The sequence below is a fragment of the Hippocampus bargibanti genome, linkage group LG16 (genome assembly GCF_051943395.1).
Source record: "Hippocampus bargibanti isolate YZ-2025 linkage group LG16, ASM5194339v1, whole genome shotgun sequence".
NCBI classification, from domain to species: Eukaryota; Metazoa; Chordata; class Actinopteri; order Syngnathiformes; family Syngnathidae; genus Hippocampus; species Hippocampus bargibanti.
Genome location: NC_142749.1, coordinates 16,206,051 through 16,220,495, shown reverse-complemented (window position 1 = coordinate 16,220,495; position 14,445 = coordinate 16,206,051). Strand labels below are relative to the sequence as shown.

Genomic DNA, 14,445 nt, shown 5'->3' with positions numbered 1-14,445 from the left:
TATCGTTAAATGGCAAAAAAAAAATTATTTCTCCCAATAATCAACTCCAAAGCTAACACAAAAAAACAGTGGATGGTTATTCTGCTCGCTATAAGATCCTGGAGGCCCGGTTGTCATGGCAACTGCCTCCTGTCTGTTTAATAGCCGAATCATTTATTTAGCGCGATGGGCGCCGTTACCCACAGCAGAAAGGGAAAAGGAAAAGTTGCGGTAAAAGAAGTGCACCATCGACAATTAAGGGGAGTGGGCAGTGGACCCCGCCCCCCACCACCAGGGGGAGGGGGGGTCTTGATGTAAGGCAGAGATGAGCGCAGGAAGGGGAAGGGAAGCCATCATTTAATCAAGAAACACAAGCCGCAAAAGCTCGGCGGCCATCAATCGCTTACCCGCAGAAAAACTAGCCTGTGACTGTAAAGTGTCCTTGAGAGTTTTGAAAGGCGCTTGAAAATGAAATGTATTATTATTATTATTATTATTATTGACGGTGATCCACTTATTGCGCAACGCCGGGGGGGGGGGGGGGGGGGGGGGGGGGTTATGAAATGTATTATTGGCTCCCGCTGCTCACCCACACAAAAAAAATTACATGACTGTAAAGTGTCCTTGAGTATTGAAAGGGGCTTAAAAATGTAATTTATTGTTATTATTATTATTATTATTATTATTATTATTTGTTTCTTCATTCATGCATTTATTTATTTATACTTCTTAATTGGATTGGATTGGATATCCAATCCAATTATTTATATTTCCATTTATTTATTTATACTTCTTAATCACCCAAAAAATGCGGTGAATGTTTATCCACTTGTATATTTATTTATTTATTTATTCATGCATTTATGTGTACTTTTGGGTTGAGTAAACGCTGGAGCGTGTGGCTGCCACTGCTCACCTGCAGAAAAAAATATCCTGTGACTGTAAAGTGTTCTTGAGAGTTTTGAAAGGCGCTTATAAACAAAATGTATTATTATTATTAGTAGTAGTAGTGGTATTATTAGTATTATTATTATATCATTATTATTATTATGAGTATTATGATTATTACTATCATTATTATTATTATTATCATTATTAGCATTATTAGTATTACTATTACTATCATTATTATTATTACTCTCATTATTGTTATTATCACTATTATCACTATTATCACTATTATTATTATTATCATTATTATTATTATTATTATTATTATGATTACTATCACTATTATTATTATTAGTAGTAGTAGTTGTAGTATTAGTATTATTATTATATCATCATTATTATTATGAGTATTATGATTATTACTATCATCGTTATTATTATTATCATCATTATTAGCATTATTAGTATTATTATTACTATCATTATTATTATTACTCTCATTATTGTTATTATCACTATTATCACTATTATTATTATTATTATTATTATTATTATGATTACTATCACTATTATTATTATTATTATTATTAGTAGTAGTAGTAGTAGTAGTAGTATTAGTATTATTATTATATCATCATTATTATTATGAGTATTATGATTATTACTATCATCGTTATTATTATTATTATCATTATTAGCAATATTAGTATTATTATTACTATCATTATTATTATTACTCTCATTATTGTTATTATCACTATTATCACTATTATTATTATTATTATCATTATTATTATGATTACTATCACTATTATTATTATTAGTAGTAGTAGTAGTAGCATTAGTATTATTATTATATCATTATTATTATTATGAGTATTATGATTATTACTATCATTATTGTTATTATTATCATTATTAGCATTATTAGTATTATTACTATCATTCTTATTATTACTCTCATTATTGTTATCACTATTATCACTATTATTATTATTATTATTATTATCATTGTTACTATCATTATTATTATTATGATTACTATCACTATTATTATTAGTATTTGTATTATTATTATTATTATTATTTCTATCACTGTTATTATTATTATTATTATTATTATTACTATTATTATTATTACTATTATTATTATTACTCAAAATATTATTATTATTATTATTATTATTATACACTCAGACATGGAGAGAGGGGGGGACATGTCAATACCTGACCACCAGTCAGGTATTGTTTACGCTCAGCAACTGGGAGGAAAGTAATCAAATTTCACGCACATCCGTTGTAGGATTATTGATTTTAAAATCATCTTATCATGATGAGCGTGATCATTTTTTTTTTTTTTTTCTTTTGAGGGGTTCCAATTTATTTCATCCCCGTGATGAAAGTCCACGTCCACTTGAATCCAGGCCAAAGTGACTCATATGAGCTTTGGCAGTGTGATCTCCTCGGAAGACAAATTGAACTTGACGGCGGGAAGCGGCAACCCGGGGATCATGTCAAATCATCGTTCTGACCTGGGCGGGGGGGGTGGACGACTTAGTCGTCAATTAATCTGTCGTTATTACACGGAGACTAATCCCACCCCTGCCCTCACTCGCCTGTCCTTGCTTTCCGTTGAAAATTTCACATCTAATTAAACGCAGGCATGCAAATCCGAGGCTTTACTTTGACCGCCCCTGACAGACTTTGGTCTTCATATTGGGAAGAATTGTGGGTGATTATTAGAGACAACTGAACCGACGGCGCGCTGAATATAATCTGGCATTCCGTTTCCTTTCTTCTTCTTCTTCTTCTTCTTCTTCGCCATCGATCTAGGCGCCGAGATATGACCCCAAAAAATGGACAGTCGATGCTTTGTAGCAACTTATTTATATCTTTATGTATTTATGCATGTCTTTTATGTACGTATTAATGTATTTATGTACGTATGTATGTATGTATGTATGTATGTATGTATGTATGTATGGTTGGATGTAGGTATTGATTTATTTATGTATTTATTTATTTATGTATTTATGTATGTATTTATTTATTTATGATTTTCTTATTTAATTTTTATTTTATTTATTTATTTACTCATGTATTTTCTTATTTATGTATTTATTTATTTATTTATTTATTCATTCATGGATTTATTTATTTATTTGTTTGTTATTTGGATATTTATTTATGTATACAAGTGTATACTTTATTTATTTATTATATTCTTATTTATTTTATTTTTTATTGTATTTATGTATTTACTTATGTGTCTTCTTATTTATTTATTAATTTTATTTATTTATTTATTTACTCATTTATGTACGTATTTATTTATTATTTATTCATTCATTTGTTTATTCATTGTTTATTCATGTATTCATTCCTTTATCTGGTTAGTTATCTATTTTCTAATTAATTGTTTGTTTATTTATTTGTCTGTTTATTTGTTTTTTTTGTTATTTATTTATTCATTTATTATAGTATTTATCGAGTTATTTAGTTATTTATCTTGTTATTTAATTATTTTGTGAGATAGTTAAGGATCTATTTATCTATTTATGTATTTGTTTATTTATTCATGTATTCATTATTTTATCTCGTTAGTTATTTATCCATGTTTCTAATTATTTGTCTATTTATTTGGTTGTTTTGTTATTTATTTGTTTATTTATGTATTATTGTATGTATTTAGTTATTCAGTTATTTATCTTGTTATTTATTAATTTTGTTAGTTAATGATCTATTTATCTATTTGTTTATGTATTTATTTATTTGTTCATTTATTTATTCATCAAGTTATTTTGTAATTTAGGTATTTATGTATGTATTTATTTATTCATTTATTTATTTATCAAGTTATTTAGTTAGTAGTCTATTTATTGACTATTCTATTTATTTATGTTTTTTTACGTATTTATGTATGTATGTATTTATTTATTTATCTAATTATTTATTTTGTTAGTTACAGTATTTATTTATCTAGTTGTTATTTTTTTGTAATTTATTTATTTGTATTTGTATTTATTTGTATATTTAGGTATTTGGTTGTTTATGTACTTATTTATCTATGGTTTTATTTATTTATTTATCTACTGATATATTTATTTATCTATTTATTTATTTGTGAAGATTTATTAGTGTATTTCTTTCCTTATTTATTACTTTATTTTATGAAATGTTTAGTTCTTCTTTTATTTTTTTACGTGTCTCAAACGCGTAAAAACCAAGCGACGCTAAACTTAACGCAGTTAACGCCGCACGCTCCATCGATTGCCAGTGACAGCTGAATGTAAAAATCAAGTCGTTACTTTGAGCCACGCAAGTCGTAAATCGAGTCATAGAATCTTTTCATTTAGCACTCGCTAGCTCTACAAACATTATTTCAACCCCCCCCCACCACTTGTCCCAACAACCGATCTCCATATTGTCTAACTCTATCGTGTTCTCGCTACATCGCTAACGTAGCGCTAAGTCACGTTTGACACTAGCAAAGTCCTGAAACGGACAATTTTGATATCCCCAACAATATTAGTCAATGTAAATTCGAACAAAGACTTGTAAATGTCATCCTGACTCCATATTATCATTTTTTAATTGAGTATTTTAGTTATTTTTTTTTTTTTGCCATGGCAGCAGAGAAAAGTCATCGTTCCTTCCAATCCTCTCTGGGGAACTTTGGTTCCCCTCCTTCAAGGGAAACATCTGCTCGCTTGCGAGTTGTCCAGATGGCTCCCGTTGTCGTGGTGGGCTTATCTCTTGACTAAAGTATGGTTGTTGAAAAGGACGAGGGGGTGCGAGGTGGTTGGGGGGGGGGCGCTTATATAATACTGCAATGTAGTTACATACAGTGATACCTTGGCAGACAGAGTGTGTGAGGCGAAAAGTGTGTATCCCAAAAATTAATTTCCCATAGGAAACCATTAAAATGATAATAATCCGTTCCCAGGTCCTCAAACCTTTTCTACTTTCTAATTTTCTAAGCCTTAAAACTACACATAATATACCTTATTTTATGTATAATAAATGTGATATAGTGTTATAATTAAAGAAATAAACGGTACTGTATAATAAAGTCGTTTTATTTACCTTTGTGGTGGTCGTTGATGGCTTGATGGAATGGAATGGGCGGTTTCAACAGCATGAAACACTTGACGAGGAACATAGCCTTCTTCTTTCACCATGTTGAGGAATGATCCCTTGTAGGTGCTTTCTCTGCGATAATTTTACCTTGTTCCTCATCAATTGTGTTCTGTTTAGCTGGGTTGATAGCTTTTTGCATCAAGCAACAGATGCAGGTAGACACACTAGAAACTTCATTAATAGCTGCTTCCCTTGCTTGTCTTTTCTCTTCAAATTGTTCAGATGGCTTGTGCGGGTTATTTGTGAGAGTCCGATTGATGGGATATTTTAACCTTGCAGTCTACACTCTGCCTTTGAACTATCAAAATTGAAACGAGTCCAAATTTCACTGTTTTCTATCCATATTGTCATTCTCTCTCTGTCGTCCGCCTGTCTCTTTAATGTTTAAACCACCTCCCCTCACTGCTGCGTTCTTGACCAATCACGTGGCTTTAACCGAAGACTGAGGGATGGGGATAAGAGGACAAAAACAGTCGGCTGCCATTTTGTTGTTAGAACGGGCTCGTTCGCGAACGACACATCACTCATTGTGGCGCTCCGTGTGTATCCCGAAAAAAAGTTCATATGCCAAGGTAAAATGTTCATAAATTTAACGTTCGTAAACCGAAAAGTTCGTAAGTCAAGGGGTTCGTAAACCGAGGTAGCACTGTAGTTTTAGTTTGATTTTTTTGGGACAACATCTGAGAGTCATGTTGGAATAAAGATCACGACATGACGTTTGGGTTTGCGTTAGGTCGAATTGAGGTGATTAGGCCAACCGTACAAACCCCCCGACCACCTCGGCTACCCAGTGGCCTTGAGATAAGCAGTCGTAGCATCATCACCTGTTGCTCCGGCGTACAATCGACAGCTCACGAACGCGTTATCGCCTAGGCGGAGATTTTTATCCCGGCCCACTTGGCGAACGTAGCCATGGGGCAATCACTCTGCCGGGGGAGGGCGATAGTATAGGGGGGTGGGTGGTGACATCAAAAATAAAAAGCCAGAAACTCATCAAAAATGCCTTCCGTTTGAGACCCTTGGGTCATATGACCCGCCCTCACCCTTTTCCCGACACACACTGTCGTCTTCTATATCTCTTCCTCTCGACCCCCCCACCAGCCAGAACACGAAAGACCACTTAGCGGCGGCTGTCGAGGAGAAAAAAAAAGGAGGCTGCAGTGGAGCTTTGTTGCTCCTCACTGTCAAGATGAAGGATTATCGGGAGCGTCTGAAGCTATCGTGTCACGCTAGCCACGTAGCATCACTTTCATAAATTGATTCCCTTGCTGCCAAATGAGAGATGACCCGCAAAAACACCAGGGGGGGTGTTTTTTTCTGCGAATGGCGTTAAAGGGGAGTCAAAGGTTCGGATTCGCCGACCAGCATCCGCTAGTACGCTCAGGCAGTAAATAAACATTCCCCCCCGTGACTTGAACCTATTGTGACACAGCAAGGGAGGGGGAAGGGGGGGGGGGGGACAAATTGTGGATGCTCCGTGTCGCTCCGCATGGCCGGGCAAGGATGTCATGACATTATCTTTAAAATGATGGCCCCAACCGCCCCCTATTCGTTTCTCCCGGAATAGCCGAGTTGCACAGAAGCCAGTAATTGACTATTCAGGGACTCCGGGAGCTCCGCTAATCAATCAGCAGTGTTAACGGAGTGGGGGTGGGGGTGCGGGTGGGGGATTTCTAGCTTGATATTGTAGTTCTGAAACAGTGGAACAAACAGTTTTTTTTTAATTATTATATTATTATTTTTTTAATGTGTGTTAAAATATTTTTTTAATTTTTAATATTTAATTTAAGAGATAATATTTAATATTAAGTGGAACAAACAGGTGGTAGATAGTATTTGTTATTATTATATTATTCGTTTTTGTGTGTTAAAATGTTTTTTAATTTTTAATATTTACTATTTTTATTACAATAAAAATTTTCATTATTAATTTTTTCACGTGTTAGAATACCAATTTTTTTTTTTTCACGTGTGTTAGCATTCCCATTTTTATTATTTATTTATTGATCATGTGTTAGAATATTAATTTAAATTATTTTTTACGTATGTTAGAATACATTTTTTATTTTTTTTGCGTGTGAGAATATTCATTTTGATCATTCTTTTACATGTGTTAAAATACTTTTTTTTTACGTGTGTAAGAATACCAGTTTTTATTATTTATTTATTTGCATGTTAGAATAGTAATTGTAATTATTTATTGAGTATTTTCTATATTTATTATAGGTAATTATTTATTATTAGCGTGTGTTACTATACTAGCTTTTATTTTTTTGGTGTGTTATCATACAATTTTAATTTATTTTTTTGCATGTGTTAGAATAGCATTTTATTATTATGTATGTATTTTTTTTACATGTGTTAAAATACATTTTTTTATTATTCATATTTTTTTTTCTTTTTTAGAATGTTAATTTTATGTATGTATGTATGTATGTATGTATGTATGTATGTATGTATGGATGGATGGATGGATGGATGGATTTATTTATTTATGTATTTATGTGTTTATGTAGTTATTTATTTATTTATTCATTTGCATGTTAGAATAGTAATTGTAATTATTTATTGAGTATTTTCTATATTTGTTATAGGTAATTATTTATTATTAGCGTGTGTTACTATACTATCTTTAATTTTTTTGGTGTGTTATCATACAATTTGAATTTATTTTTTTGCATGTGTTAAAATACATTTTTTTATTATTCATATTTTTTTTTCTTTTTTATAATGTTAATTTTATGTATGTATGTATGTATGTATTTATTTATTTATTTATTCATTTATTTGCGTGTGCTAGGTAGGTAAGTAGGTAGGTAGGTATATAGCTAGGTAGGTAGCTCAGTAGGGAGGTTGCTAGGTAGGTAGGTAGCTAGGTATCTAGGTGGTTACTCAGGTATGTAGGTAGCTAGCTAGCTAGCTAGCTACTTATAAATGTATTTATTTGTTTTTTTTTTGTGTGTGTTACAATACTAATTTTCATTCATTCTTTCTTTTTTTTACATGTTAGAATTCTAGTTGAAAGCAAAACAATTGGGCAAAGCGGGGTGAGGGAGGGGCTTCCTGGATTCTAGGAATCATTTCAAATGGGTTGACAAATGCGGACAGACTAGAACGCCCCCCCCCCCCCAAAAAAAAACGGGATGGAAGAGGTAAAAAAAAACGGGGCACGAGTCTTAACAGGAGGGGTGGATAGGAGGCGTGGGGGGGGGTCGCTCGGATTTCCAACGATTGAGCGAGGCGGGAATGCGAGAGCGTGCCTGAGAGGAAGTGAGAGCGATGGCAGGCGGAGCACGTACGACATCTCTGGAGGAATTACTGATGCGGAGAGCTGGCGACTCTGTTGTCACACACACACACACACACACACACCAACCGTGTCACCACGTTTACAAGACAAAGCAAAGGAACGAACGATACTACCGAGGCCAATAACTTCCCGAGTGGCACATCTCGCTAATTGGTCTTTTTGACGCGATTGCTCCAAACCAGGAAGTGGGATTTCTCATCTCGCGGAACACAACACGGGGGCGAACACGTTCTTTTCCGCGACGCCTCAAATCCTGAAACCCAAACCTGAATCTCACTCGAACCCAAACTGACGACCAGATGACAAAAGGAAGCCGAGCTAACGACACGTAGCCAGCTTGCGCACTGCTTCTGTTGTACGACACGCGGCTAGCTTGCGCGGTACTTCTGTTCTACTACACAAAGCTAGCTTGCGCACTACTTCCGCTGTACCCTACCGGGCTAGCTTGCGCGCTACTTTCGTTCCACAAGACGCGACTAGCTCGCGCGCTACCTCTGTTGTACTATACGTGGCTAGCTTGCGTGCTACTTCCGTTGTACTACACCTGGCTAGCTTGCGAACTACCTCCGTTGTACTACACCTGGCTAGCTTGCGAACTACCTCCGTTGTACTACACCTGGCTTGCTTGAGCGCTACTTTGGTTGTACTATACGTGGCTAGCTTGTGCGCTACTTCCGTTCCATTACACTTGGCTAGCTTGCGTGCTACTTACGTTCTACTACGCGCGTCTAGCTTGCGCGCTGCTTCCATTGTACTCCACGCAGCTAGCTTGCACGCTACTTCCATTATACTCCACGTGGCTAGCTTGAGCGCTACTTCCGTTGTATTCCACTTGGTTAGCTTGCACGCTACTTCCATTGTACTACACGAGGCTAGCGTACGCGCTACTTCCGTTGTACTACACGTGACTAACTTGCGCGCTACTTCCATTGTACTACACGTAGCTAGCTTGAGCGCTACTTCCGTTGTATTACACCTAGCTAGCTTGTGCGCTACTTCCCTTGTACTGAACGGCGGCAAAAGCGCAGAATAACTCTCCAGTCTCCTCACCAAAAAATGTGAACGGAATCATGCGCAGCTATTCAAATGAGCATAAATTTGACTTAATGAGAAGAATGATATTTAGTTCTCGCCCATATGCCCCCCCCCGTATCCTCCACCCCCCCATTCTGCTTTTTTTTTTCAAATTCCCGAGTCACTTCAGGACAGCTGTTTATCCGCCTCGCTCCGCTAGTAATGAGTCGGACCCCGGGAGATGTAATAAGCCTCGCTTGCCGTTTCGCCGCATCAGCACATTTCATCATACCATTATCCACCCCCCCCCCTCCCCCTTTCGTCTCGGCAGAGGTGGTCCAGCTGAGCCTGTCGGAGGACCAACGAGTCAGCGTGTCGGCGGTGACGGTTGGCCTCAGCGCCGTGCTCACCTGCGCCATTCAGGGGAGCCTGCGGCCGCCTATTATCTGGAAGAGGAACGGCGTGGTTCTCAACTTCCTGGATTTGGAGGATATCAATGTGAGTTGCTTTGATTTACGTTATTGGGCACTTCTAGCGGGTGGGAGGTTATTCGCTTTTTATTCCAAAAGGCGGAAAAAAAAATAATAGAGTGATACCTCAGCTTACGAATGCTTTAGCTAACGAACTTTTCGCCTTATGAACGTTAAATGTATTAAAAATTTACCTTGGCATACAAACTATTTTTCGGGAAACACACGGAGCGCCACAAAGAGTGATGTGTCCTTTGCGAATGAGCCGGTTTTTGGAGCTCCTAACAAGGAGCTAGAAATGGCAGCCGACTTTTTTTGTCCTCTATTCCCCGCTCCCAGTCTTCGGTTAAAGCCGCACGTGATTGGTCAAGACGGAGATTGGTCACACGGAGCAGTGAGGGGGAGGAGGGGGGGTTACAGAAACACATAGCTGCACATGAACAGGAAAGGCAGACGACAGAGCTTGAAACAAAAAAACTAAAGGGAAAAAAAAAGTTAAAAGGTGAGAACATGGATAGAAAACAGTGAAATTTGGACTCGTTCCAACTTTATTGATAGTTCAAAGGCAGAGTGTAGACTGCAAGGTTAAAATATCCCATCAATCAGGCTCCACAAATAACCCGCGCAAGCCATCTGTACAATTTGAAGTGAAGACAAGCAAGGGAATCAACATCATCTTTATCAGAATTAGCTATTAATGAATGTATCGGGCTAGCGCTTAGGTGTTAGCTGAAGCTAATGTCGCCAGCTATTAATGAAATTTCTAGTGTGTCTGCCTGCATCTGTTGCTGCTGAAATATCACAACTTCAAAGATGTACAACCCAGAGCTCCTTGAGACACTTTATGCAAAAAGCTATCGATGCCATCAAGCCATCAACGACCATCACAAAGGTCAATAAAACAATGTATTATATAGTACAGTTTATTTCTTTAATTACTATACCATAGCACATTTATTATACATAAAATAAGGTATATTTTGTGTAGTTTTAAGGCTGAGAAAATGAGAAAATTATGTTTTATGGGGACCTTGGAACGGATTATTCTCATTTTAATGGTTTCCTATGGGAAATTAATGTTTGGAATACACACTTTATGTATTTGTATAATTTTGCCTTTCACTCTAATTCAAAATGCGCTGCTGTTGACATTTTCGAAAGTATTTCTGAGTTACATTAACGCCACGAGGTCCGAATTAGACGTACGACGCGGCAAAAATTGCCACTCGTCATAAAAGCAATGAATAATCCATTTTGATTTGGTCAAAGGCGCAACAATTTGTATTTGCATGTAAGTGGCGACAACGTGATTAAGCGCACAAAAGACGCGCCGAATGAAAAGAGGTCTTTAGCGTAGCTCAAGATGGTGAAGCAAAATAAAAAATAAAAAAAAAAACATGTTTTTTGAACGCGCCGGTGACACTTTCAGGCTTCACAAGAGGCTTAAAAAGTACAAATCTTAGATGGCAAATTGGAATTTCATTATTTGCAACACAGCTAGCGGGCCACCTTAGCCGCACAAAAAAAAAAGCCTTGATAGAAATAACCGGGGGTGTAATTTGCAGCGTCGTCCATTTTGATGAAATAAAAGGTTAACGTCCTATTATGTCGGGTGCCATTTGCGAAATCCCAAATTTACATTTGCCGCAACAATGGCGGCGTAACATGTCGCTGAATAGCTCGCAAAGCATTTGTCCCGTTCTGGCTGTCCTCGTTTTCTTTGTCTTCGTCTTTTTTTTTCGTCCACTCATCATTCTAAACGGAGGACAAGGAGGGTGATAAGAAACGTCTTAGGCCAACGTGCGAGACAGCTAAGCCAACGCAATGTACTTGAATGTTAAAAAAAAAAAATATTAATAAATACGCTTTCAGGATGTTCAAAGTCGACAGGAAAGTCACTTCAAGGGCAAGGCGACCAATCAAAAAAAAAATGTCCTCCATTTTGCGATGTTTTGAATGTATGTAATCCATTTCATTTAATTAATAATACTACATTTCATTTCTAAGCACTTTACAAAACTCTCAAGGTCACTTTTCAATCACATGACTGACTCAACCATGAAGTAACTCAAATAGATAGAAAGCTAGCTAGCTAATAGATAGCCAAGAGATAGAAAGCTAGCTAGGTAACTGTATAACTAATCGATAGCTAGCTACATAGCTAATAGATAGACAGCTACCTAGCTAGCTGTATAACTAATCGATAGCCAACTAAATAGCTAGCTCGCGAGCCAGCCAGATAGCTAATAGATAGCAAATACTGCCGCTGCTCACCCGCAGAAAAAATATCCTGTGACTGTAAAGTGTTCTTGACAGTTTTGAAAGACGCTTACAAATTAAATGTATTATTATTATTATTAGTATTATTATCATAAATAATCAATAGCCAGCTAGGTAGCTAGCGAGCCAGCCAGATAGCTAATAGATAGCAAATAGATAGCCAGATAGGTAGCTCGTGAGCCAGCCAGATAGCTAATGGATAGCAAATTGATAGCCAGCTCGGTAGCTAGCTAAATAGCCAACTGTGTAGCCAGCTAGATAGCCAGCAAGGTAGTAATCATAATAATAATAATAATCATCATCATAATTATAATCATAATAACAATAATAATCATAATAATAATAGCAACAGTAATAATGATAATATACTATACTAGCTCTAACTAGCTAGATATTAGCGCTAGTTCTAGCTATCACCATTAGCTATCTATTAGTTGTCGCTCTAGCTAGCTATCTACTGACTAGCTGGCTAGCTAGCTATCTATCTATTTGCTGTCTGTTAGCTATCTGACTAATTAGCTGGTTATCTAGCTATCTATTCACTATCTGTCTAGCTAGCTATTAACTAGTTATTAGCCACCTAGCTTCCAGGTTGAGTGAACGCTGGCGCGTGTGGCTGCCGCTGCTCCCCCACAGACATAAAACATCCTGTGACTGTAAAGTGACCTTGAGAGTTTTGAAAGGCGCTTAGAAATGAAATGTATTATTATTATTATATACTAATAACATTTGTCCAGCATATTTTTTGCTATTTCAATTTTTTTTCACACTCGTGAGAGCGAATCGGCAATAAAAAGACATTTCCACTTTCGGAATCGCATTTAGAAATGACATTGAGGCGCATTGAATGACATGGCAATCATACATACGACGGATCGGATTTTATATTTATTAATTTTTAAAATTCATTTTGCCCCCCCCCCCCCCCCCCCACCGGCACGCCCCCCATTGATGTCATCCGAAAAGAATCATTGACCGCTCTACAGCGAATACGTTTGGGGGAATAAAAAAGACAAAAACGCCTTCATCCGCCATTAAAAAGTAGCCACTTGCCCCGCCCCCCTGGCGCGCACCGCAGTACACAAACAAACGCTCCTATTCATCAAGCTAATGGCTGTTATATTTTTAAACCCTTGCAATTTATCAGCACCGAGGATCAAATTCCCAAACGCCAACCCGGGCGTTGATTCATAGCATAACCCCCGGCGTCCTGCCCCCCCCCCCCCCCTTTTGCGGCGGCGTACCATTTCAGCCCTCCCGACATTTGCCGCCGTCTCTCCGTGTGTGTTTGTTGAAGGACTTTGGGGACGACGGCTCGCTCTACATCACCAAGGTGACGACCATTCACATGGGGAACTACAGTTGCCATGCCTACGGGTACGAGGACGTCTCCCAGACGCACGTGCTGCAGGTCAACGGTCAGTTTTAGCAACTTAAATCCCGACTTGGACATCAAGCGCTCCTTGATACCTTACTCCATTTTGGCTACCTTGAACCGCTAATTCATTTCCTTCCTCATTTAGGCATATGTATGTGTTGTCTTGTATTTTGGACCGTCGCCCCCATTTCAAGCTCAGATAACTCCAAAGCCATATAATTTATGAATTAACTATTTTTTTTCTGATGAAAGAAGAGAGTAATGTTTCCTACACTGCAATGAATGTAGATTTAGTCCTAAAAGTCAATATTCTGTGGGGTCCTGCAATTTGAGTGACAATGACAAAAACCCTGGCACTGGAGTGGATACATTTATGCAGATCATCTGACACTGAATGAGTTAAAATTAGAGAAAATACACTTAATAAATACACATATCAAATACACAAATAAATACAACCAATAAATACACAAATACACAAAATAAATACACTAAATAACTACACAAATATATACACAAATACATGCACAAATTAATGCACAAATACATGCAGAAATACATGCACAAATACAGAAATAAATACAGAAATAAATACACAAATACATTGACAAATACATACATAAATCCATACACAAATACACAGATAAATACACTTAATAAATACACAAAATACATGCACAAATACATGCAAAAATACATGAACAAATACATGCAACAATACATGCACAAATTCATGCAGAAATACATGCACAAATACAGAAATAAATACACAAATACATTGACAAATACATAGACAAATACAGACAAATACATACACAAATAAATACACTTAAATACACAAATACACCAATACATAAATAAATACACAAACACACCAATACACAAAATAAATACACAAATACATGCACAAATGCATGCACAAATACATGCACAAATGCAGAAATAAATACACAAATACATTGACAAATACATAGACAAATACA

At 36.5% G+C, this 14,445-nt stretch overlaps 1 protein-coding gene across 1 annotated transcript in view; it reads left to right on the top strand.

Annotated features, from left to right (window-relative positions):
* Positions 1 to 14,445, top strand: part of fstl4 (follistatin like 4) — a 94,835-nt gene that overhangs the window by 66,443 nt on the left and 13,947 nt on the right. Inside the window, exons 7-8 of the mRNA XM_089017348.1 lie at positions 9,666 to 9,832; positions 13,382 to 13,502. Coding sequence (XP_088873474.1) covers positions 9,666 to 9,832; positions 13,382 to 13,502 — 288 coding nt within the window. The remainder of the gene's footprint in view (positions 1 to 9,665; positions 9,833 to 13,381; positions 13,503 to 14,445) is intronic.